Below are 26,418 nucleotides of genomic sequence, written 5' to 3'. Positions count from 1 at the left end.
TCTGTTATTTGGGGTGTGTGGAGAGGTTGGCTCTTCCTTGCTTCATACCTTATCCACTCTCCACTGGGTCTTGGGTCCATGTGGGAGGGATAATCATTCAGGGTGTATCCCCTTCCCTCCATGCTAATACCCCTTTGGTTTCTCCTCACAGATAAAATGGAGTGATGCAGGGCAGACGTGGCCTCTTAACTTCTTAACATTCATTCCTGCCCCTTTTCCTTCCAGCTACCTGATGGTGCCGAAACAAATCAATCAACACTCATCTCAGGGTGTAACCAGTCCTGACCCCCTCAGAATTAACAGCACTGAGAACACACCAAACCAGCAAAGGGCACTAAATTATTGCTTTATAAAAAGGGGAGAGAAGATGCAGATGGCATTGGGGTAGGAAAGCAGGATGGGTGGATGTGCCTATGAGCATAGCTGTAGAAATAATTATCTCCTCAGCACAGGTGACCTCAGGGCCTGGAAATGACCCACTGCATCCATTTGCTTACATCGCAGTTTATATATTTTTCGTATAAGTAATATTTACATATAAGTACATTTACAAACTTTTGTTTAGTTTTACACATTTTTTTCATATCCAGTTCTTGGAGACCCCCTGGATAAATCTCGGCAATTTTCTTGGCAAAGAATTTCAGAAGTGGTTTGCCATTGCCTCCTTCCTAGGGGCTGAGAGAAAATGACTGCACCATGGTTACCCAGCTGGCTTTCTGCCTAAAGTGAGGCTAAAACTCAGGGATTCCTGAGGCCAGCTGGCCCGCTGTTTTACACATAGTCAAATGCATATTACATACATGTATATTTCCATAATTTAAAATGTTTGTATGCATACATTGTGTACACGTATGCACACAAACACCCTTCCATCTTTCAATCTCATGCAAAATACACATATTTTTGTATACGTAGTATAGTGTACATAAATAAGTATGTACTGTATGGATGCAGACGAGGACAGCAAGGGAGATTTCTTGGAACAGTTCATGTTTATGAATTCCATACCAAGTTATACGTATCACGAAAATGCACTGGCTAATTTACTCATATATATTTTCCCCTGAAGACTTTTCATGGTATTGTTTAGGCATTTATCCACCAAGTTTTTGAAACTGTGGATAAGCACGTTAACATGAACTCTTCTATGATCCCCTTTTCCCTCCTTTTTTCTCACATTCTTGGTGTGGAGAGATGTTGACTTAGGCTACACCAAAGGTTTCTATAAAAATCATCTAATGAATGAGTCCATCTCAAGCTAGAAGATGCACACACAGATCTAGAGTGGACATCAACAATTCCCAAGACACAGTTTGTGAAGCCAAGGATATAGTATGGCTAAGCGAAGCCATCGTCTGTCTCTTCTATCAAGAATGTCTTGTGGTCACATCGGGCTTTCTGTAGAACCAGAATTCAGTTCCTGATCTTGTTACACCTTGTCCAGTCTCAGTGTTTCTCCTATTCTCTGCTGGTTGCTCTATCCTGTTTCTTTAAACAGGGGAAAGCTTGATCCAATGCTGTTTCTGTTGGGCTCAGGACTGGGGCAGGTGATGGGAGGGGAAAGCAAGAAACTGGAGTTGTGGCGGGGAGAGATGGGTCATAGAGCGAGAGCAGAGATGAGAGGGGCCTCTGTTGTCAGATCCTTTTGCTTCTTTCTTTGCAGCTCCTTCCACTCTAACCATACACCAATCTTCCTTCCTCAGGGGCCAGTCTGTCATGTGGAAAAAAATAAAACCATTTAATGTGTCCTATTTTTTGGGTTTGATTTTTAGTGGATTTTATTATGGTGTGTGTGTATATATATATATATGTATATGTATATGTATATGTATATGTATATGTATATGTATATGTATATGTATATGTATTAAACACAACCTCCCTCTCCCTTACCTTCTTTTGGCTTTCTCCCAACTATCCTTTCTCTTCTTTCACTCCACCTTTTTTCTGCCGCTTGCTTCCTTTGCTTTTTCATAGACCAGGGGTACTTACTCCCTCTCTGCTTGAGGAATCTTTCATTCAAATGTTGGGATGTGGGTATTTAAGCAACTAGTGATGCCACCACTTGCCCAGGAAAGTAGTTGTTTGTACAATGTCTGGATTCTGTCCTATAAAGGATTGAAGTTGTTGAGGAGTTGCCAAACAAGACTTGTTAAAACTAGGCAAAGAGCAGGAAGTTGCAGGAAATGCAGCACTTAATAAAACGGGGGGCTATGCCAGAAAGAATATTCAAGGAACCACGTTTTTGGAGCCTATTGGTAATTTAGATATTTATATTTGCATTGGGCAGATTTAGATGAGATGAAAAACCTCATATTGTCAACACTTTTGCAGAAGACTCAGACTTTTTAGGTGAATGTATGATATAGTTTTCAACAGGTTATTTATTCATAATCTGTGAGAGCTTACTTCCTCTGAATTTGGCCATTTGTATAAATAATCTAATTTATTAGTTGGGCTTAGGCCAGGAGATACGTCCAAGCCCTTGTTCAACCACAAATTTCTTGAATGGTTGATAGTCAACAACTGTCTTGTTGTGGGGATAGGTGAAGGAGAGGCCTCCTAAAGTAATGTCAGCTCTTGGACAAAATATGTGATATTCTGGGCACTTGAAAAAAAAGACTTTATTATGGAGTGGAGAAGCCATCATTTTCCCTAAAGGACATTCTAGGGCAGCCTACATCGAAGAGCTGGACCCAAGGTGAAGCAGGAGTGCCCTTCACTAGGGAAATGTATCTGCTCACAAGCTCTGTGAAGTCACAGCATTCCATAGTATTGCCAGAGAAAATACCAGTTTTCCTACAATTTCACCTACACTGTATTTGAGCAAGAAATAAATTGGTTCATCTCTTCACTGCTGCCAGCATGATAGGAATGGAGAGATCCAGAGCTGCTTTCAGAGCAGTACAGAATTCTTATGAGGAGCAGTAGGAATCAAGATTTGTTAGGAGGAGGAGGAGAAGGAGGAGGAGGAATTGGGAGGCGTAATTCCAGAGACTATTAAAAACAAATTTTGAGCCTGAATTCAGACAACCTTATTGCTTAATTTTGCACAGTATGTTCCTTCTTTCTTAACACATATGTCTCCAATTTTGCTTGTAGTTTAAAAAAAGGAAGAGATACTGCTTATCTAAGATGTACCTGGCTACATATTTCAATCTATTTTTAAACAGACTTTGGAAATTTTAAACCGCATACACAAATCAACAAAACTTGTTTACTGAAGGCAAAGATAGGATAGGTAAACACATCAAGAAATGAAATTCCTTTTATACTGCCTTTAGCTGTCTGCCAAAATAAATAAAATATCTCTTTCATTTGAAGTCAGTTCCATAACCCAGAAGTGGCTACATTCAGGCTTATGAGTTCTATTCAGTTTTTCTTTTCTAGAATCACAGGAGTAAAACCAATAAAGATATATACATGGAATTAAAAATGAAGACATTTCTAGGCACAAACCTGGGGATCTGAATTCAGTATCTGAATGAACTAAATGCTGAGTTCTTTCACATGAAAGTGCATTCTTGCAAGCTCCAAGGTTGTTGGTTTATATTATTATTATTGTTATTATTATTATTATTATTATTATTAATTATTATTTCAGTAACATATTTAGGCAGAAGAAAATTTTACATTTGTAGCTATTTTTAAACAATTGGAAGACACTGCAAATTTACTGCAAATCACTCTTAAGTTCTACTAGTAAATACCAATTTAGCTTCTGTTTTTCCTTGTCCTAAATAATGTAATAATTATGGCTACCCCAAAAAATGTCTGTAAAATGTTTAATAAGGATCTGCATATGTCTTGAAAGATTCTTCTCTGTCATTTGGAGACATAAGTTCTGAAAGGTTTGGGTTTTTGTTTTGTTTTTTGCTTTAGAGTCATGAAGTCTGACTCAGTATATATATATCTGAAGGGCAGAAAATGAAAATATGTAGTCATTCCAGCTGTGCTATTAGTGAATGGTTTAGATTGAACTCAAAGGAAAAAAAAGTTAATATCAGTATTATTATTAGAAAAATTGTTTTGGCTCAATATGTTACAAAGATCAGGAAATAATACTTATACTGTTCCATTAGATTTAGGAGCAAGTTCAATTTTTAGCATCACTTTCAAAAAAAGAATGAGAAAAAGAGATCAAGGCAGGTAATAAAGAATTGAAAGGAAGTGTGCTCAAATTGCCTATTAGTGTTCTAAAACAGATGAAGATGAAACGGACTTTTAAGTGGCTTCAGCTACTTCGATAATTCCATAGAATGTCAAATAATAGTTGCTGTGGCCAATGAGAGTAGGACTAAAAGCAGTAGATTTATGGTGATACAATAGAAGTCCTGGAATGTTCTTGTAGTAACAAGAGCAGCTAACAAAGGAACTAATTGCTGAAATAAACAATAGCTTAATACAAAGTGACTAGATATATGAGGAGAGTTTTAGGACTTGCTGCAGACTCCATGATTCTTTAAAGAGCTCTGCCTCGATTTATTTTAATAGAACAAGTCTTCATCGTTCTATTTTTTCTTCATTGATTCTCTGCTCACATCTATGTGTTGGCAAAATTGGAGGCCTTTGCTGTCTCTGTAGCTGCAATCTACTTGTCCTCAATTATGAGCACGTGCAGATGCAGTCTTCCTTTATCCTGATCTTCACTCAGACCATTTCTTCTAGACTTCTAACGTTCCAATTGTATTTCTGACTAGGGAGCTGGTGGTGCGTGATTCTTGGAAAATTCTGGGAAGTGGTTCTCATAGATCAACCTTGGGCCAAATAAGCCTAGAATGTCCTTTGCCAACAGAGCTGACAAATAGTGTAGAGTTTTGCAACTGATTATGCAATTGTCATCTTACCTGAGACTCCATTACACTTTGCCCTTGAGAGGACAGAAAATATGAACCTTATATTAGCATCCTACGTTCTTTTGTAAGAATTTAGGAATTTTTCTACACAAATTCCTTTTAATACCCCAATGCTATGTGTGGTTTTTAACATATAAAATGTATAAGTGGTTATATATTTTTTTAAGGCAATAAACTATGGTGTTAATTTAGTTAATGGCTAACCTATGGAGCAGAAATACCTTCCCTTCCCCCCCACCCACTTTTCATTGGTTTGATAATCTATAACTGGAATCTCCTTCTTGAAAGTTGATTCCAGCGACAAAATTAAATGTCTAGGCATATTTTTTCTTACAGAAATCTGCAGTGCTAGCCAAGTGCCAGTCAATTGTTGTTTGACTTCCTAAAAGGGTTGTCTTTTAATTCTGGAGACCCACTGTTCCATAGGCTTAGTGCAAACTATCTAATTTTAAACTCGTCTGAGTGACAGTTTCTCGTTGCTTCAAGATCCTGCTGGCTTCAGCTGTTCTACCATCATTCCCTATATTCTTGTTTACACACATATATTCCCACAATTTAGATTCATTCCTTTATATACAAGAGACTTGTATTTATAAGGTTCATAAATAATAATAGATAATAATTATCTAATAAGCATTCTAATAAATTATGGGATGAAATTCTAAACTTCTGAATTACAAAACTTGTTGGCAAACCACTTATATTATGTGGAGCCCCAGTAGTGCAATGGTTAGAATGCAGTATTACAGATTACCTCTGCCCCTGGCAGGCGTTTGATCCTAACTGGCTTAAGGTTGACTCAGCCTTGCATCCTTCTGAGGTCAGTAAAATGAGGACCCAGATTGTTGGGGGCAATAGGCTGACTCTGTAAACTGCTTAGAGCAGACATGTCAAACACAAGGCCCGGGGGCTGGATCCGGCCCGCAAAGTGGTTTCATGTGGCCCACGAAGCCATCCTGGAAACAGTGAGAGAACAGCCCCCACTGCCTTGGCCCTGGCCGAGAGACCCTCCTTCTGCCAGAGACCCTCAGATCTGTCCCATTCCTGCCCAGGCCCCCATAGGCACCCTTGATGCAAACGATGTAGAGCTGGCCATGCCCACCCAGTAGGCCATACGCACTCTAGCCACGCCCACCCAGCAGGCCACACCCACCCTGGCCATACCCATTCGGCCCCTTGAGGGCAACTGCAATGCTGATGCAGCCCTCAGTGAAATTGAGTTTGACACCCCTGGCTTAGAGAGTGCTGCAAAGCACTATGAAGAGGTATATAAGTCTTTCTTACTTTCTTCTCTCCAAATTCTATGTAAGTGATCAGTAAATAATGTACTGCACATGCTGATTCTGACATTAGCCTTGGTGTATTTTTTTAGCAATTCAGAGAGTTGCTAATACCCAGTAGATGCAATGGATTACAACTCCTATCTTCTGTAATGTACCATCAGTGGTCATATTGTCTAGGGTTATTAGTTCTTACAGGGGACATCAGACAGGTAAAGGCTGATCTAGAGTCTCACTAACTGAAAAACAAAAATACCCTGTCTGTTAATGTTTAATTTTAATATATGGTAAAGGCACTGAAAAGTTAAGATCAACCCTTCCAAATTAATCCCTGCAAAAGATAAATTGGTGAATTATAGAGACAGAATTTGAAGATACTATGAACTTATAATTTATCTTATTCTATGGCCAAGTCATCTGGGACCATACAGTGTTCCCCAAAGTTTTGAATTGTGAAATGTAAAGTCTCCTTCAATTTCTGATGACTTTATGGGCATATCCATATAGTTTCCTTGGTAACCCATGAAAGTAGTTTGCCATTACCTTGTTCTCGGATTTTTTGTTTTTTAACCTCTCACTCTAGTCCAGGGGTGTCAAATTGCCGGCCCGTGGGCCAGACGCATCACAACAAAACCACGCCCACCCCATTGCCGGCAATGGGGAAAAAGCTCCGATACGTCGCGCGACGTCACGTGACGTCGCGAGTTTGACACCCCTGCTCTAGTCTGTGCCTTGAGCATGTCCTAATGGACTCCCAGGATAGTACTAGCATGAATTTGCTTAGCAAAATTTCCATTGTGTTCCTGTGTATATATGTATTTATGCCATTTGCATATGCCAATGGTATAAATACATATACCATTGTATTTATGTTAATTTTGTTAATTTTATGAAAGTGCTCTTTATGCATCTTTCTACAGTTGAAGACGAAGTTCACCTCCAGTAACCTTACTACTCTGATATTTCTTTTTACTCAAATTTTATTTTTTATTGATAATAGACTGTAAAAAGCAGAAATATATAATTTAGCACTGTCTCCATATTGTGGGCAGACAGATATTTCCATAAAGGTCACAGTCAAAATATCTTTAAAAAGAGCAAAGGAACCTTAGAGAAACCCTATTCTGAATGTGGAGGTTCCAATTAAACATCACGACTAGTAGATAATTGGGACAAATTTTCTGTGAAATTGTATTGTCCAGTCTTGCCTTTACCACACTATAGAGCTACCCTTTACATTCTGAACTGCAGCTTAAATTAGACACAAGTTGCTATTGGGCTCAGAACACGAGTTGGTGTGATTGCTACTGTATGCCATAATTTATATAGAGTTCAGAAAGGTTTCAGCTTCATTCGAACCACAGCTCTCCTTATAACACTATATCCTTGTTTTTGTTTCCTGCTTCTTATTATAAAAATTCCATCAGAGAGTAAAGACATGCTACTTCTGACATTTCTTTCTTGCATACCTGCTTAATTTTGTCCTGTGTAACACTGCAGTTACAATATCTGTAGATTATTCAGAAATCACCACTCCAATATATGTGGCTTTAGATCTTGTTTTGGAAGAATAAATGTATCTAAAGAAATGAGGCCTGACAGGCCTTATTGTTAGGTTAAACTAATTAATAGAAAACCATATACTCACTGATATTAACAATATAATATAAACGCATTGTTATAATTATGACAGTAAAACATGCCTGGAAAATTATGTTATAAACTGATAGACTCCAGAAAATTTGTCCATATTTCTTAATAATAATAATAATAATAATAATAATAATAATAATAATAATAATAATAATAATAATAATAATAATAATAATAATAATTTAATTTCTATACCGCCCTTCTCCCGAAGGACTCAGGGCAGTGTACAGGGCAATAAATACAATAAAAATACAATGTACAAAAGTTAGCCCAATTACAATAAAAATTAATAAAATTAATATTAAAATACCCCACACCCATCAGACCAGGCTGGCTTGTTCAAAATCTGAACTGTTGATATGTGTTGTTTTTTACCAGTTGAATTGGGTTTTTTTTTTGTAATTGTTGTTTTCTTCAACAAGGGGAAAGAAAATAGATACATATATGTATATGCATATGCATATGTATAAATTTCATTCAGTTGTGTTCAATTCTTGAAGACTGCCTGGACAAATACCTGCAGCTTTCTTGGGAAAATTTTTCAGAAGTAATTTGCCATTGCCTCCTTCCTCGGGCTGAGAGAGAGTGATTGGCCCAAGCTTACCTAGCTGGCTTTGATGGTAGAGCTCCCAGATTCCTAGTTTCTAGCACGATGCCTCAGCTGCATCAGGGTCTTAATTCATATATTACTTAACTCATATATTACTACCTTCTAAATTATTCACCTGCCATCTATCATATCTCTATTATTTGGGGCCAGTCCTAGGAATCTTCCATTTGTCCATTGAAGATTGGGTATTACTTATAGAGAATCTCTAAGCCCTTTATCGGAAACATCTGGCATGAGCATTGGAATGTCTAGTAACTAGCATTCTTTAATTTTGAATGTGAACCTGTGATTTGAGATTTTTATCTAGATATGAAGTTGAGAAACTGTAGCTGAATGGCAGAATGTCTTCATAAAGCCCTAGATTAAGGGCTAGATCTTCCTAAAATGTCTTCAGAGCTACTTCCAAGTTAGTCAGACATTAGTTAGACTCTGCAGAATGTTGCACTTCAATATCTACAAAACTGCAGAAAATGTATTTATTTATAGTTGTACTTATACGTTTAGATGCTGCCCACTCCAAGAGCTCTCAGCGACTTACAAAAAAGTACACATTTAACAGATAATTCTAAACGGTTTAAAAATTCTAAAACAAATTACAGGTGAAAGCCAGTTTAGTGCAGACATTAAGGAATCAGGCAAAATCTGGGTGGCTGTGAAGCCTTACGCATGAAGCCAGCTGGGTGAACATGGAGCAGAGCCCTCTATCATCCCTAGGAAGGCAGCAATGGCAAATCCACTTCTGAAGTCTTGCCAAGAAAACTGCAGGGACTAGTCCTGGCAGTCATCAGGAGTCAACATTGAGCTACAAGTAGAAGGGGTTTAAGCCCGTTCCTCGGGACTAATAAGAATGGTGATTGCAATATATTTTGTAGTATGACCTTCCCTTGGACAAAACAAATTTGCTGTTGGTGTATTTGCGGTGAGACCCATAAAAAATGCTCCATAGGGTCTGTCCCTCATCTTAAAAACTGACTGGCAATCTTGGACCTATGCCAGGAGGAAGAGAGACATAGGAACAATATTAATATGTAGAAATATATATTGATTTATATTTACAGAAGAATAGTTTTGGTTGGATTTAGAGTAGGTGAACAGGTAGTGCATATCTGTGGTCAGGTTGGGTATGCCTTTCTTAGACATTAAGTAAAGATTTGGGGAATATATATTTTTCTTTTCAAAGTCTTACTCTTTCCCTTTTTCATATTTCTGCTTACTCTTTCTCTCCCCCCCCCCAATTCTGCTCTTTTCTCCTGCAAATGCTTTCCACCCAGCAGACCCCTTTTGTGTTTTGCTCTTTTGTTGTCCTTCCTGGTTGGCTTTGATTTCTGATTTTTCTTTTGAAGGGCAATGTTGCTGGCACCAAGTTTAAGGGCGGGTGGGGAGGAGGACCCTGCACACCTCAAACTGTTCAGATGCTGTCAGGAGGGGGAGACCCAGGGGAGACTTCCCCCAGCAAACCCCACACACACTCTGCCTTGATGTGACTCCAAAGCGGGAGGGGCTGGTGTTTGTTCAGCTGGCGGGAAGATTGGGGGGATGGGAGATGGACAGTTGAAGAAAAAAAATGGCTACTTTGGGGTGGGGGAGAAACAAAAGGAATTTAATCTCTTTTCTCTTTTTTTCCCTTCTTGCACCTTTTTTTTCAATATATTTTTTCTTCTCTCCCTTCGATGCATAAAGTAGAAGTGGAACAGAAAGGTAAACAACAACATTACCACTGACCCCACCCCTAACCCAGCACCTTGTTTTTTTTTCCTCTGTGGCCATATTTAATGTGACCTTCCTTTCCCTCTTCTCCCTGCCCCTTCTTCTCCTAACCTCCCACCTGCCCTCCCCTTGGCTTCCCTTCCTCTTCTTTCTTTGGTCTCACTAATTCCAATTGGCATCCTCTCTAGAAACAAATCTGCCAATCACTAAACAGCCACTCAGCAAATAAAGGAGGTAAAGCCATCATCTAACAACAGCCCTGCCAAACGTTCCATGTTTCCGTGCTCACATGTGGAGGGGAAGCACTATGAATGCTTGGGCGATGCCTGTCCTTCTCTGGTTTTGCTTCCTTCAGGGGAAATACACTTTTCCAAACCGTTCTTGCCTGCGTCTTTTATCATTCAACTGATTTTCTCTGCTCCTTCCTTTCTTCATGTTTCCATGGCAACCAACTGGGTACCTTGGCCTACCTCAACCACTTTTCTTTCTTTCTTTCTTTCTTTTCTTTCTTTCTTTCTTTCTTTCTTTCTTTCTTTCTTTCTTTCTTTCTTTCTTTCTTTCTTTCTTTCTTTCTTTCTTTCTTTCTTTCCTTAAAATTTTCTGAAATTACAAAAGAACAATAGGTGGTTTGTTTTTATTTAATTCATCCCCATACACACACACACACTTTGATTTCAGTTTGGGCATTTCAAATATTTGTTCCAGGGCTTCCTGTGTATTTTTAAAAAGTCTTTACATGCATACATTGATCATTGTTACCATTATGGAAGCCATTTGGTTTTAGACATTCAACAAGATCCCAGGAGATATGTACACCTTTTGATCCTATATTCAGCAAAAGTAGATGCCCTGCAATCAATGGGGCCTTTTTTCCTTCTCCCAAGCCTCAAAGTGCTCTCTTGAAATGAAAGGGGTTGTTTTTTTTAAAAAAAATCCACTACTGGATGTAATGGAGATGTTCTTTTGAGCTTCTTACACATTGGAACCTCCCCCCATCTTCCAGAAGTGTTGATTGACAGTTCCCTGACCATGGTGACTGCAGATAATAAGAACTGTAATTTAGTCAGGATGCCACCAGGTTGGGGAAGTCTTACAATTAGTAATATACTACCTAAGGAATAGATGCTCATACTAAGTGACGTCACCCTAAGCAAAGATAAACTTAGCCTTCACCATGCTCTGACAAGCAAAGTGAATCATGGGTTGCTAAAGCTGAGCATTAATGACTTCATTTGTAATCCATCTTTCAGTGGAAATTTCACTCAAAGCTTGTACAGTTCTTTGATGAGAATTCCCAAGCTGTATCTCAAATGGAGTTTACTTTCCTTGCAAATATACTCAGAGTCAGCTTGAAAAGGCTTTTTCTCTTTTTGGTGAGTTCTACCTATCAAAATGACATGGAAATTAGATACGCCCAAAGCAGTGGTGGGATTCAAATATGTGAACAACCGGTTCTCTGTGTGGATGCCACTTCCGGTAGTCCATTCTGGCCTGGGCAACAAAAAATTAGCTACCGGTTCTGCCGAAGTGGTGCGAACTGGCTGAATCTCACCACTGGCCCAAAGTAAAGATATGTATGAAGTAAATTATTCTGATATACTAACCATTTCAATATGGGCATTTTTAATTTTTGTACATATTTCTTTTTCTTTCTTTCTTTCCTTCTTTCCTTCCTTCCTTCTTTCCTTCCTTTCTTTTTTCTTAATTCCTGATCAAATCCTGGATGATTTTGTGTTTTTTAAAAAATTCTTTTCCATTTCTGCTTTTTTTTAATTTAAAGAAAGCTGCAGTCATGATCATTGACTCTGTCTGTTATTGGGGGAAGATGGGGATGGTGCATGAAGGAAGGGGGTCAGTAAATGTGTTGTATTGACTAGATTTATTAACCTAATGTAAGTATCTGAAATCACAATTGCAATGAGCCTCTTTGAACAAGAGACAAGCTGCCAAGTTAGATCTAGAAATTCAAACAATTATTTGCAAGGCAGTACAACTAAAAAGCCAGGCTTGATTCTACCCAAACCATGTCTTTCTTTTCTTCCTCTCTCCCCTCTCTTTCTCTCTTTAGTTTGTTCTAAAAGCACGTTTTTCCCCCCACTATATTAGTTTGGAAATTTTTTCCCAAGATTGGGGATGGAGGCATATACTTATACTTTTCTTTTCCACAGGTTTCCATGGTTTTGGATGTGGTTTTTTTATTGATCGTTTCCTTCTCTGTTTCTGACATCTTCTCCCCCAACCCCAGAACACAGTTGCCCCATCCCGAATTAGAAGGCTGAGTCGGCACTACCCCATCCATGAGGGATCGGAACCAGTTAACGCTTTGTGCTGCCCCTCCCTCTCCAGTGCTTCATTCTTTAATGGTGTGTTTCTCCTCCTTGTGCCAGGAGTCATCCATCCCACCCCACCAACCCAGATGGGAAACTGGGTTGAGCTGAACCTGTGAAAGTCCAGGAAGCTGCTTCGGGGCAAGGTTGCCAAGCAAGGGTTCAGAGCAGGGAAGCAAGATTAGAGCCCTGAAATTCTTTGAATCTTGCCCACCTCTTCCCTGTCACCATCCTTTCCCATCTAAGGTTCCTTAGCTTCAAAATGGGGGTCAAGAAGCTGAAAATGGCAGAGATGTTCATGTAAAACTAACCACCGCTCAGGTCAAGTTATATTGTAGCCGACATCTCCAGTCTGATGGGTGAAAATAAAAAGTGAAGGCAGCACATTCACTTGCAGGTAGGCCTCAACCTACGACCACGACTGAACCCCAAATTTCTGTTTCTAAGCAAGACAGTTGTTAAGTGAGTTGCACCCCATTTTATGAGGTTTTTTGCCAAAGATGTTAAGAAAATCACTGCAGTTGTTAAGTTAGCCTGGTTGTTAAGTGAATCTGGATTCCCCATTGACTAGGCTTGTCAGAAAGTAGCAAAAAGTGATCACATGATCCGGAGACATAGCAAGTGTCCTAAATACGTGCCAGTTGCCAAGCATCCAAATTTTGATCACAAGATCATGAGGATGCTGCAATGGATGTAAATGTGAAAAATGGTCATAAGTCATTTTTTCAGTGCTGTTGTAACTTTGAACAGTCACTAAATGAATGATTGTAAGTTGAGGACTACCTATAGATAACTACATAACCAGAGGCATGTAGATACATAACCAGAGGCATGTAGATATCTTTACATTAAGAACAATATGGTTGGATGTGTTTGAGTGTGTATTTGCCTGAACATTTTGCATATATGTAAAAATGCACATGTGCAAACAAATAACTTACACAAATGCACAAGAAACGCAAACCATAAGCTTCATTAAATAGGCAGTATACTTTTAAATATGGTCCAGCTGTTCTTATAAGCATCAATAGATATAAGGATGTGTGTCCATCTCCATGATTGCTCTATAGAAAAGCATAAAATTTGATGTATTGTAAATCATGACATTCATAGTACTTCTGGTCTTGAGGCTCCTCTTTTTCTTCAAGTTTATAGTGCCCTTTCTTCGGCTTAGCTACATGTTTTGAAGAAGCAGGATCAGAGAATGGCTCCAGGCAACCTGCCCATTTCCATCCCATAATTGACAGCCTTATTTGAAAGAAAGGAAAAACACAAAGTGCAATGCATGACGAATAGTAACACAATATTTAAATAGTTACATGTAGACCAGCCCAAACATTCCTAGGGCCTTCTTGGTTCAGAACAATGGCAAATGAAGTTCAACACATCTGGATGCTGTCAAAATAGATAAGGCTGGTTAGGAATTGCTAGGCTAAAGGCAACTTTCCTTTGAATTTTTCACTTAGAAGGCTACTCTATAGACAAAAATACTCATAAAGTTCCCTTAATAAGTACCAAGAGTTTTCAGGTGCTAGAATAGTCACTAGACATGGCATTTGGAGCTCACAGGTTCAAACTCTGGCTTTTCACCTATGACATCATTTCTAATTATGAACTATTTCCCTGACACATTCCCAGGAGAGTTGGATGGATTTGGGCATGATATGGATCCCTGACTATGTGATTGCTTTTATCTTCTGGGGATATAAGTAGGGGAGGGACTTCTCCAGCTTGGGAAATCCAACATGGCCCCTCCCAATAATAAGCAGAGAAACAATTTCCTTACCAAAAGGGAACAGTCCATTTTAAATATTGGAGGAAAGTATCATGATCAGTGATTGATAACTTCAACAAGTCATACACCTTGAGGTTCCTTGCTATGGTATCCTCTCTATGGCTAACATTTATTTCTAGGCTTATTTTACAACAGGAGCGATGTATGCAGTTATTTCTTACATTATGCTCCAGGGGTTTGGTCTGGTTTTTCCCCTGACACAAATATCAAAAAAATCAATAACATTTCTGGAAGTCAAACTGATCTTTGCTTGAACAATATAAAAAGTGGCTTGTAGAATACAGGTGTCATCAATATGATAGTAAAAATTGTGTTCAGCCAAATTGATGCGACACCAACATGGTCCTAAGAATTAAGTCTTGAACCCCATGTCAGTAAAGACAAAACCTCTGAAATGGTCATAATTTACACTTAGTGAGCCTTGAATGAGTTTGCTCTTGACTTTAGAGGGACTCACTATGACAAGGTTTGAAAATCATGGATTAGACAGAGATAGACAGCTAATACAAGGAACATCATGCAGTGCTATAAAATCCAACTGCTTCACATTAAGCGGTTCTTGTCTGGTGATTCACAACAGAAAACACTATAGGGATCTTTAACAGACCTTGTCATTAACATCTAGGCTAGTTGGCTTCTCTCCTCCCTGACTCATTGCCATACAGTGGTAAACCCATTTATCACTTTGCATTTCCACTGTACTATACATCAAATAATAGCTCTGTTGTATGCAAGAAGACTAAATAGATGATCTTCAAACATCTGGTAAATGAGACAAAATAAGTTCCCTTTCTTCCTAATTAAAAGTGAATAGGCAAATTGCAGGTGGTCTTCCTTGGCTTGCTATATCTATGCAATCTTTGCATGAGTTACTTAGAGAACTTAAAAAGTCAAAATGTATACACTGTGGCACATTACAGCTGTAATATGAAATGTAACTTCCAAATAACCATTAGCTCTCTTATCCCGGTTCCTTGAGAACTATCTCCAGTTTTCAAGGAAAGAATAATGCTTACTAGTTAGGTTTATACTAGCCAGCATCCTTATTCTTAACAGGGCATAGACAACATTTGGGCCACACGTGGCTTCTCCAACCTCATTTTTCCTTCCCTTCGAGCCCCCAAGATCATAACACTGAATTTCATCAGCATTTTTTTACAATAGGGGAAGGAGGAAAATAGATATGTTAACCCACGGGGGGGGGGGGGACCAACATATTTATTGGGCATTAAAAGACATCCTCAGCTCTAATAAAGCCTTTTTCTTTCATTCTTCAAAAGCAGGCTGAACATTTCTGATGTCACCACAGTGTTATTAGTTATAGTCCTTGCAGACTTCATAGACAAAATAATAATAAAATAAAAGTATGGTCCATACATCAGAAAAGCCCTAGCTCAGCCCTCTTCAAAACTCATTATTGCTCACTGTGAATACCTCTTTTCCATTCCATCTACCAGTTCTCCAAATGAGCTCAGGAGGCAGAATTTGCCAGCAGCTAGAATGGCAGAATATTTATTAATCAGAATTATTTATTATAACTAAGTAGAGTGCAGCACAACATCTCCATGGAGACCCAAACACTGTGAATAAGAGTGAACTCACCAGGTTGCTGACTCAGCCCTGCTTGTTCCCTCTGGAGTTATCTAGAGATTGTGACCATTGAAAAAAAACTGTCCATCATACTCATAAGCTCATATAAGTCTTGTTGATTTCGAGGAAATTTAAACATTTTAAACTATGCCATAGTGTATGCTCAGAATCTTAACCTAATCACCTTTATGCAAAAATGGATATGTCCATTTGCACTGTAGCTCTGCCTGAGTCTGGGAAATCAGGGGAAGGGTATTTGTAAATATTTATGAGAGCTGGCATTGACAAAAATGCTGTTTTCCTCCATGACTGTTGCCAGTCTTCTTCCTGGATTATTTGCCAATCATTTCTAGGGCTGTTGGTGTATCTCATCTACATGTGTGGTGGTATAGTTTGATGTGGAATCTAAATTATGCCCAACTCCAATAAGACTTGCTACATCTGGTGTGATGTGGCATTTCATAGTGACTGTGCAGATGTAATAACGGGAGAGCAGAGAATTCACTAGTGCATCCACAAAACCCATTGCCAGACCTTTTAAGGCTGCTATAACAAAGCCTGAATGCCATTGAGGCTGCAGAGTGAGAAAAATAACTTTCACAGTGGAAATTGTAAGCTTCTACCCAGCAGTAACTGGGTTGCTGACAATCCAGTTTCTCCTCGCCCTATACCAGTGTGTCGATACTTGTACATCAGAGCAGTACGGTGCTGGGTCTTAATGAAAACATCTTACAGCCTTTAAGCCCTACAATTTGCATTTGGTTTGACTGCTCCAGTGTCTTCTTTATAGCTGCTTAGTAACACTGTGCTATAATGGACAGGTGAATTCTCTGCTGCAATCCTGCTCTCCTCAATCCACTCCACCCCTCCTTCCATCACTAAATGCTTTTCTTTCCTCCCAGCCTTGCTCCAGCTAACCAGAGGCAGATACTTGCAGAATGCTGGCCTGTTTTTGTCTTCCTTTCAAACTTTTTCCTCCTGGCTTTTCCCAAGGCTACGGGCAGCCAATTGGGATGTGGGTGAAAGGGAGGGGCTTCCTTCCCCCTCTGCCCAGCCTCCTTTCCCCCCCCTCCCCCCACTGTCACTTCACTCCTCCACCTCCTGCCATGTGCACTAGCCTCATGTCCTTTGCCGCTCCGAATCAAACCTGGCTGATAAATTGCTCCAATGGCACCCAGGATATGGGAAGCAGAAGCTTTGGGTAATTTCATCCTTCTGCTATGACTCTGTAAGCTCTTATTTCCAGAAGGGAGACAGTCCCTGTGCTAATCTACAGCTCTCTGTCCCCAGGGCTTAAAAGTAGTCTCTTTCAGAGGAAGAGGAAACACCCTGTCTTTTATATTCAGTGGGCTTCTAAGCAGCCAAGCTTTGGATTATTTTGTGCTTGTTTTCTTTTCCCATTGCCCATTCAATAATGTTTAATAATGGTAGAATATTTCAGGCTGGCAGGCCCTCGTTCTTTTTCCATTAGAAGGCATTTCCTCAGAACTGCTTGGAGGACAGTGATAAGATGTAGAAGAACATTTCTCGGAGGGGTGTGAGATAAAAAGAGTCTGAAGCAATGGAAGTTTGAAACCTGGGCTCCTAATTTCTGCTTCTAAATGCATGATTACTTTCTGTTTTAGGAACTGCACTGAGCTAACTTGCAGCTCTGATATTCTAGCTAATTACTTCAACCCCAAGGAAAAGAAAGACCACTAATAATTGCCTTTGTAGATGCAGAAATGGGTCCAGTTTCTTTCTGCCTCATTATTATTGATGGTTATGCCAACGTAAAACTTGGCTTTAGGTGCGGCATGATGACGGGCATAGATTAATCTTGGTCCATGGAGTTGGTGAAGCAAATTCCTTTTATAGTGCTATAATCCTTTGATCAGAGTACTTCAAGATTTACTGGAACCAATATGATATAAGTATCCAATAAATTAAAAAAAAGGTGTCCTTCCTCTAGAGATACCCATAGAAGATAAAGGACCATCAATCCTATAAATCCAAAAACACGACTCCTCACACTACTCAATTCATTCCTTAGGATAGACAGTGCAGCAATTCCATACTTAATTTCAAAGATGTGATGTGGAAGCTTTAACTTCCATACCATTAGATGTATCCCCTAGGTACCTCCAGTGGAGAGGATTTGTGAGGTCTAGCTCATTGTAATTGCTTTTCCAGAGCTTTTAACTCTTCTGACCTCCATAGAATGAGTAAAGCATACAGTCAGGGAATGGGGTTGTAGCTGTAAGTTCACCAGTACTCCCGTTCATATTTCTGGCTTATCCAAATAATATTACTTAGACTTTGGCAGGGAAACAATTTAACATTCCCTGCTAAATTTCAAAGTACGGCAAAGTGGGGGAGGATGGTTTGGAATCCTTATATTCCCATTTTAATTTGATCTGGACAAAGTGTTGATTTCCTCTGATGCTCCCCACCCATCCCTCCCATTATTTAACTTCACTGAGCCATCTCAGCTCAATAACAGATAAAAGTGTCATGATTGCAGCTGCTCTGAAAATTCAGCGCGGATTTCACTTCTCCTGCCAACAACCTTTTACAAATTTATCCTCTCTCTCTCTCTCTCTCTCTCTCTTTCTTTCTTTCTCTCTCTTTCTTTTTTCCTTGTTCTGTCACATTCTTTCTGAATTTTCACCCTTCCCCTTTTTACCCAAACATCCTTTCCTCCCTTACATCCCCTCCCTAGTATTCGTTTGCCCAGGGACGCTGCACAAGATCCTGGAACCTACCTCGGCCCATGAATCAGAGCACCAGTCTGGAGCTTGGTGCAAGGATCCTCTTCAAGCAGGAGACCGAATATATGTCATGCCCTGGATCCCATACAGGACAGACACTCTGACAGAGTATGCTTCATGGGAAGACTATGTAAGTGCCCGACATACCACCACATATCGCTTGCCCAACAGAGTCGATGGCACTGGCTTTGTGGTGTATGATGGAGCAGTCTTCTACAATAAAGAGCGGACGCGCAACATTATCAAGTATGATCTGCGGACACGGATTAAAAGTGGAGAAACGGTTATCAATACAGCCAACTATCATGACACTTCACCCTACCGTTGGGGTGGGAAGACTGACATTGACTTGGCTGTTGATGAAAATGGGCTATGGGTCATTTATGCCACTGAAAGCAACAATGGACGGTTAGTGGTAAGCCAGCTCAACCCTTATACGCTACGCTTTGAAGGCACATGGGAAACTGGTTATGACAAACGCTCGGCATCCAATGCTTTCATGGTGTGTGGAGTCCTCTATGTGGTACGGACAGTCTATGTTGATGACGACAGTGAGGCTGCAGGGAACCGTGTTGACTATGCCTTCAATACTAATATGAATCGTGAAGAACCGATCTCTCTGACCTTCCCTAATCCTTACCAGTTCATCTCTTCCATTGACTATAACCCCCGTGATAATCAGCTTTATGTATGGAATAATTATTTTGTTCTGCGTTACTCTCTTGAGTTTGGTCCACCCGATCCTAGCACTGGTGAGCTATTATCCTAAGATAAAAGTTTGGGTGGGGGAAAAAAGGAGCTGTCAGTGTTTGGAAATTATGGGGATTTTTGTTCCAATTTTTATAGTATTGATAAAAATACTTCGAGACAAAAAGAATGAGTCATCTTGCATAGATATGAATTTCTTAATTATACAATTTGGCACGCAGATCTTATGAGATTATCTTTTAAAAATAGATTCTTCAATATACGTTTTATACCAACTTTCTTTAAATCAGTGTGCTCCCGCTGAGTTGGAGCATTAGAATTACTATGTGCATTTTGGCTGAAAATTCTGGGATTTGTAGGTTAACACATCTGGAGAGCACTAGGTTGCAGAAGATGTTTTACACTAAATCTTATATATCACCAGTCCCCAGTTGCATATGAATTAGGATTGCTATCTTTTGACTTCAGCTAAATATCTTTTGATGGCTATCTCTTTACTTTAGCTAATTAAATAAAACAAACATATATTTTCCATATTCTAAAAGTGATTGCAAGTTTTTGAGGCAACTCAGCTCCTACTATTTGATATGAAGGACAATAATCATATTTCAAGAAACTTTCAAGCATGTATTAGCAATATCACTTTAAAAAGAAAGGCTTAAATTTTTTCACTGACTTCTAAAATATCTTTAATTGTGCTACTTGCTGCAAGCAGTTCTTCAGGCTCCAGTCAAATAGTAAGTATTGGAAAGTTTATTCACTTCAATTCAAACTCATTGTGACCCCAACAGAGTCAGCATCCGCCTGAAGTTCTGACAGTTAACATCACATGGAGTTTAAATTGAGAGATGGATTGTCTGATGTTCAGTATTTGGCAGAAGGCTAGAGGCTACAAAACTAATTCCTTAAAACTGGGCAGAAGGAGAAAAATTCAGTCTTGTTTTAAATAAAAGAGGTTCAAGATTAGTCATGCTCTGGTATAGGGCCAGATTCAGATCTGTTTATTCCAATATGCCACTAATTTGTTTTTCATACATACTCCATTCATCCCAGTTGCACAGCTTCTGTCTGAATGGCATTTGAAACTGAGCATTTCCTCAGTTAACATCCCCATGCTGTGGCTGGATGAATGGGATTGAGCCTTAGTGAGAATAATGGATCAGTTGTATCTGAAGGAGTCACACGCATATTTTCAGATGGGATGGGACATTACTTAAATTACTTAAATAAGCACTGAGTGCTACAGTTTGCTATATTTTAAAATTAAAAAGAATTTCAGTGTGAAGACATGGTTTGTATTTCATATTCCTAAGAAACATCTGACAAAAGTTATCATAAATGGTATGTGGGCTAAGGGAATATGAGGAAGCTGGTCCAGATTAACCATCTTAGATATACTGAAATCAAAAAGTAATATAACTTGGAAATTTGATGAGTTTTTGCAATTTATATAATCTACACAGGGAAGATCCAGACACATTGATATGTAAAGGAATATACTGTATACCGAGCCTCATGGAATATTTGCCAGCAGTAAAACAAGGGTCAGAAAATTTGGGCTGGAATCAATAGAGAGGAAGAAAGAATATATATAATTCTTTTGGTATCATTAGCTCCTTTTCAGAATATTCTGCATTTGGACATTTAGTAATCACGATCTCCTCTTTTTTAAAAAAAATATTTTTGCAACCATGGCAACTAGAATTTGTGATACTAAAGAAAATCTGGGACTCTTTATAACCTGGAGAACTGCATCTTTTGTTACAAATGTGATCATGATTAAATGATGATTCCATTCAATGAGATTTTCTGGCTAAAATAAATAATACTGTGGTGAGAACTCAGCAAGGGAACATATGTTTTACATGTACAAAGTTTTAAGTACACCTCTTGATATTTTTTAGGGTAAAGGAACTGAAATAGCAACACAGGGCATGAAAAGAGACTCTGCTGAAAATTTTAGGGATCCACTGCAAATCTAGATGTACCATAAGATTGGATCGATGCAAAGCAACATCACTGAAAGTGGAGTTGTAATAAGCATAGGCATTTTTAAAAATTAAGATTTTACAACTAAAGACCTGAATGGGAAGGGAGGGATATTTTGTATATAGAAGGGATTGCTTGTCCTCAACTGTCTTTCTGCCCACAGGCCCGGTCACCTCAACACCACTCAGCACGACAACCACTATTCATCCCACCACTGTCACCAGCACAATATCACCTGTTGTTACAACCACTCGACAGCCACCCCTTACAACCCACCCTGTAGGTGCCATAAATCAGAAGGGTACAGAACTGCACACGGTCACTGCCATAATGCCCAGTACCCGCCGTCCACCAGCAAACAACCAGCACATCTTTCCAGAGCTCTTCTGTGAGGCAAAGGAGGTGAGGCGTGTCCAGTGGCCGGCCACGCAACAAGGCATGCTGGTGGAAAGGCCTTGCCCAAAGGGCACGAGAGGTAAAAATAAGCAGCTTCACCAGGGGTAACCTTAGGCAAATTGTTCTGGTCTTTATTTGAAGAGGCAAATGCCTTCGGATGCTTACCAGATCCCAATGAAAGAAGCTGGGGCTCAGGCAGGGTGTAATTCTTCCATTAGTCTACGCTAGAAGTTATAGCCTTGAGGTGGCAAAAACCTGTACTGGAATGAAATCTGCTGGCCTGGTTCCTGTGTCTCAACTTGCCTTTCTATGGCAACTACCTGATTTCAGTCTTCATACACCTTCAGGCTTTCTTTGGACACCACTGAGCTACTGGTGTAGCTCTCAATTGTGAGCTTGGGATGTGATGAAAACAGCAATATGAAGACGTGGTTGGATAAAGATGCTGCTGGAGCATATTTGTAGGGTAATTAAGGGCAAGGGAAGAATCTACCTGGGAAGCCATCTCTCGACAAACTTAATAATGCTTCTTCAGAGACCTTTAACAAGGGGTTGTTTTCGTAGTGGGAACAGATAGGAATGATAGGCTGAAACCACAATAGCTGAAATTGATTAACAAGTCTTTCTTGCTGTCCCACTCACAGGTATTGCTTCTTTCCAATGCCTTGCTACCCTTGGTATTTGGAACCCACGTGGGCCTGATCTCAGCAACTGCACAAGTCCTTGGGTCAACCAGGTGGCCCAGAAGGTATCATTCTCTTCCCAGAAGTTGTCCCTGCCCTCTAGACAGTTCATCTTCACAATGTGTATCAGGCTTCTTCATGCCTGCACAACTCTTCTGCTGGATTGAGGCTAGTCTGTATTTCTTTCCTCTTGACAGATAAAGAGTGGAGAGAATGCAGCCAACATTGCTACCGAGCTTGCCCGACATACGCGTGGTGCCATCTACGCTGGAGATGTTAGTTCCTCTGTCAAATTAATGGAGCAGCTCTTAGATATCTTGGATGCTCAACTGCAGGCACTGCGTCCAATAGAGAGGGAGTCCGCTGGCAAAAACTACAACAAGGTGCATGGTGATATGTTAACTGGGAGGTTGTTCTCAGCAGGTTGTGTGTCCTGACCTTATATTTCACTTTTCTGGACCGCTGAAACAGAATAGCAATTTGGCATAAACCTTTTAGCAGCCTAAACATCCAATGGTTGGACAAATACATGTTACACGTCTGCATGCCTTTTTTTTTTGCCTTACAATAAACACTTAGCAATTTAGTTTTCCATCCCTCTTGATTATTAGCTTTGATATGAGAATAGTTATGAAGAAATATCTTTAGATGGCTAATTCTGTGGTACAGTCTACCAGATGCTGCTACTATATAGAGTCTCTGGTCATGTTTTATTGGTTTTCCTATAGGATTCTGTATTAGCTCTGCTGATAACAATGCAGAATGCTGAAATAATGATCAATCATGTGAGTGCCTTCAAGAATAGCTAATGTTTTATTGAGTTAATGTGACCTAATCCTATGTAAGTGTCGAGGATTATAATTCTGGTGATAATTTTGAATTCAGGCCTGAAAGCATAAATAAAAAAACTTAAGAATTTGATCAAATGTACAGTGTGAGGAAATAAAAAAGGTAAAAAAATGGATACAATTAAAAAATTATCAAACTCAACTTGTCTCTTTGAATAACAACTAGTAAATTAAAATTTAAAATTGGATTCACACTGTCATTTAGGATATTTCTTTTTTTATTACCTGATGCCTGATGCCTGGTGATTTTATGACTGGAACAAACCATTTCAAGGAAACCCATAGATAAAATGTATTGGGGTAGAGTGAAGCCTTTGGGGAACTCTAATAATTTTCTCCTTGTTTTGGTATATGGACCATCATTGACACTTGGCTTGTATGCTGTACTCTACAGATGCATAAGAGAGAAAGGACCTGCAAAGACTATATCAAGGTGAGGACATCAATGTTCTAAATTCAGGTAGGAATAGCTATGGGCAAGAAGTAACCTGTCAAACATCTGCGGTTCTCAGGGAAATGCTGACATTTCTCTGAGACCTGCATGTTTCTACATCAAAGAAAGTGCTTCATTTAGAAGTACCCTAAATTTAGAGCAGCATTAAAAAGTTGTTTGTTATTAAAATATTTATATCCCACACCTGATATACTCATATTGTATAACTTTCTAGTAGTATATATGAAAATGTTCAGCAGCCTGTGGAATTTATAACGAAGCAGACAAGAGAATCTTTCGGGGAAGGAAGGACATGCTTTGCTACCAAAAATATTTTTGTTCTTTGGTCTTGTCCCAATCCTGGATGAATTTCACTTAATTACATGACTTACACAGGAAACATACTTTATATAACAATGGTCCTCATTTAAATTGTTCTGGCTATACAACTGATATGGATATCCACCAAACATCCCACATGAGATAGCCATATGTAAAAACCTTAACATTGGAAACAATACATAGAAAACTTCCACCAAGCCTATATCATTTTAATTTTGTGTAGGAAGCCATTTGTAGCTGTCCAGAATACAAATAACCATGCAAGTAATGTCTCAACTACTACTGCTACTAGTACTACTTAAAAACTATGCCAGTATGGCTGATTTAATATAATATAAAGTTTCATGGGGCTTTTAAAAAAATTTATAAATAAAAGATTGCAGATCATTTATTTGGAATAGGGTCATAAATGCATGCTCTTGAACTGAGTGACACAAAAGAGATTCTAAGTCAAACTTCTCAGCTTGGCACCATCTCATTGTGTTGAATTTCAATCCCTAGACTAAAGAAAATAAAAGATGTTAGCTATGGTGGCTGAACTTCCAAGAAATCTGGAGGATACATCCGGAGAGGGAAAAGTCATTTAAAAATAAAGGAGAAATGACTTTTCAAAAACTGTGATAAATTAAATAAATATTTAAACATGGGAGCTATGCTACGTCTCGCCCTGCAAGCAAAGTAATTGTATCTTATAGTTGCTTGTAGAAAGTACTTGCCCACTTTATAATACTTAAAGTAATGATGAGCAATGCCTGTAGTTCCTGAGGTGAAGAATTGTTTTCTAGTTGTGGATTTTTTGGGGAATTACTGTGCCTTGAGTACAGAATTAGCATTTCAGAAATTGAAAAGCTGCTTCCATCCATACAAGAATTTTGATCCAATGAAAATAAGCTGGTTAGGTAAGAAAATGGGGAGGAGGAGAGAGAGAATATACAGTTACTACAGTATTTCCATAAATAGTAGCATCTTTGAATTGGCCCATTCTACTCAGGAGATGCACCTAACTAGCAATGGCAAAATGACAATCTCAGAACCTCCAGGTTTTGAGACTTAAAAAATGAATAACACCCAGGGTGTCATGGATAAAGATTAATAATATATATGTCTTTTGTCTGTCAAATATAAGTGGTAGCATGAAGAATGCATCTGTAGCCATCTTTGCTCAGTGGCAAAGAGGAGAAAAGGAAAGTGCGAGAGCAGAAGAACTGTTGGAAGGGAACGGACTATGAGAAGTGGATCCATTTCCTCAAAACTCAATGTCATTCTAGGCTGTGGTGGAGACGGTGGACAACCTCCTGCGTCCAGAGGCACTGGAATCGTGGAAGGACATGAATGCCACGGAGCAAGTGCACACTGCCACCATGCTGCTTGATATCCTGGAAGAGGGAGCTTTCCTTCTGGCTGACAACGTCAAAGAACCAGCCCGTTTTGTCACTGCTAAGAATAATGTTGGTAAGCATCAGTCTGTCTGCCTGCTTTATCTTGAAGAAGTCAATTGGGAAGAAGGGAACTTCACAGAGTGTGTGGGCGCAGCAGACGTATGCCTCTCTGGAGCAATTCTAAAGCAGCCAACCATTCTTTCTTTGAAATGTGTGTACTGAACCTTATTGTACACAGTGCCTATGCTTTGTAAACCTAGGGAGGAGGGAGCCTTTATCAAATGCAAACTGTCAAAAAAGGTGCTATTTATTTTTTAAAGGCTCTTGAGTTATGCCTCCTGGCAGTGTCCTTATTTCTCCGTCGCACCCATAGAAATGTGATCTGTATTTCCATTGCATAACATATTGGAGAAAAAGGTTTCTTACATGGAAGTAGCATTAATTTCATTTAGTCTTCATTACATATAAGGAAAGAATATCTGTTGCATTCCCCACTTCCTTACTTCAGGAGCCTGGTACAAATAGTTATGTGGGGTAAAAACAAGAGAAAGGTTTTCACTGGTCAGGCACAAGACTGGGTCTGCTTGGCACAGCCCCAGGTAGGATGATAGCAAGTTACCATTATCTCACTTAATCAAGAGAGCTTTAGGATATCTTTTCATCATTCATTCAAAGCATCATCAGTTGGCCTGCTTTACAAAGTTATTGCAATGATAAAGTAATAATATAAGATTATTATAACACAGAAATTTATAAAATGCTTTTCACATTGCTTTGTGCTATAGAACTAACAGCCATAACGCATAATGTATGATGAGTTCTCCTCACGTGTCTGTCATGTTCTACAGTGATCTAGAAATAGACTCACAACTTCCCAGGCTGCTACTTTAAGGGTGCTTGAATTCATCTCTTGAAGAAGATGGTGCTGCCATGGGCAGAATCATACCAAACATGGTTACATATTAGATGCCGCATTAAAATGTTTTTTTTAGGCAGAAAGTACAAGTGCAGCCAATGGTGTTAAAACAAGTAGAAAAGAATAGGGTATTAAACTGGAGAATAGAAAAAAGAG

General features: G+C 39.2%; 1 protein-coding gene across 6 annotated transcripts in view; it reads left to right on the top strand.

Annotated features, from left to right (window-relative positions):
- The window catches only part of ADGRL1 (adhesion G protein-coupled receptor L1), a 159,414-nt gene that overhangs the window by 107,827 nt on the left and 25,169 nt on the right, over positions 1-26,418 (top strand). For 4 of the 6 annotated variants that reach the window (XM_081316709.1, XM_081316705.1, XM_081316707.1 and 1 more), the window contains exons 5-11: positions 10,080-10,097; positions 18,520-19,320; positions 21,429-21,740; positions 22,306-22,409; positions 22,542-22,727; positions 23,587-23,625; positions 25,236-25,419. In XM_081316709.1, coding sequence (XP_081172835.1) covers positions 10,080-10,097; positions 18,520-19,320; positions 21,429-21,740; positions 22,306-22,409; positions 22,542-22,727; positions 23,587-23,625; positions 25,236-25,419 — 1,644 coding nt within the window. Of the gene's footprint in view, positions 1-10,079; positions 10,098-10,294; positions 10,341-18,519; positions 19,321-21,428; positions 21,741-22,305; positions 22,410-22,541; positions 22,728-23,586; positions 23,626-25,235; positions 25,420-26,418 lie in introns of all 6 variants that reach the window. The other 2 variants (XM_081316710.1, XM_081316708.1) reach the window with 2 other exon arrangements.

This window comes from Vipera berus (genome assembly GCF_964194415.1).
Source record: "Vipera berus genome assembly, chromosome: 2".
Classification (NCBI taxonomy): Eukaryota; Metazoa; Chordata; class Lepidosauria; order Squamata; family Viperidae; genus Vipera; species Vipera berus.
Note: the sequence above shows the minus strand (reverse complement) of the source record. Positions and strands in the feature narration are given on the sequence as shown.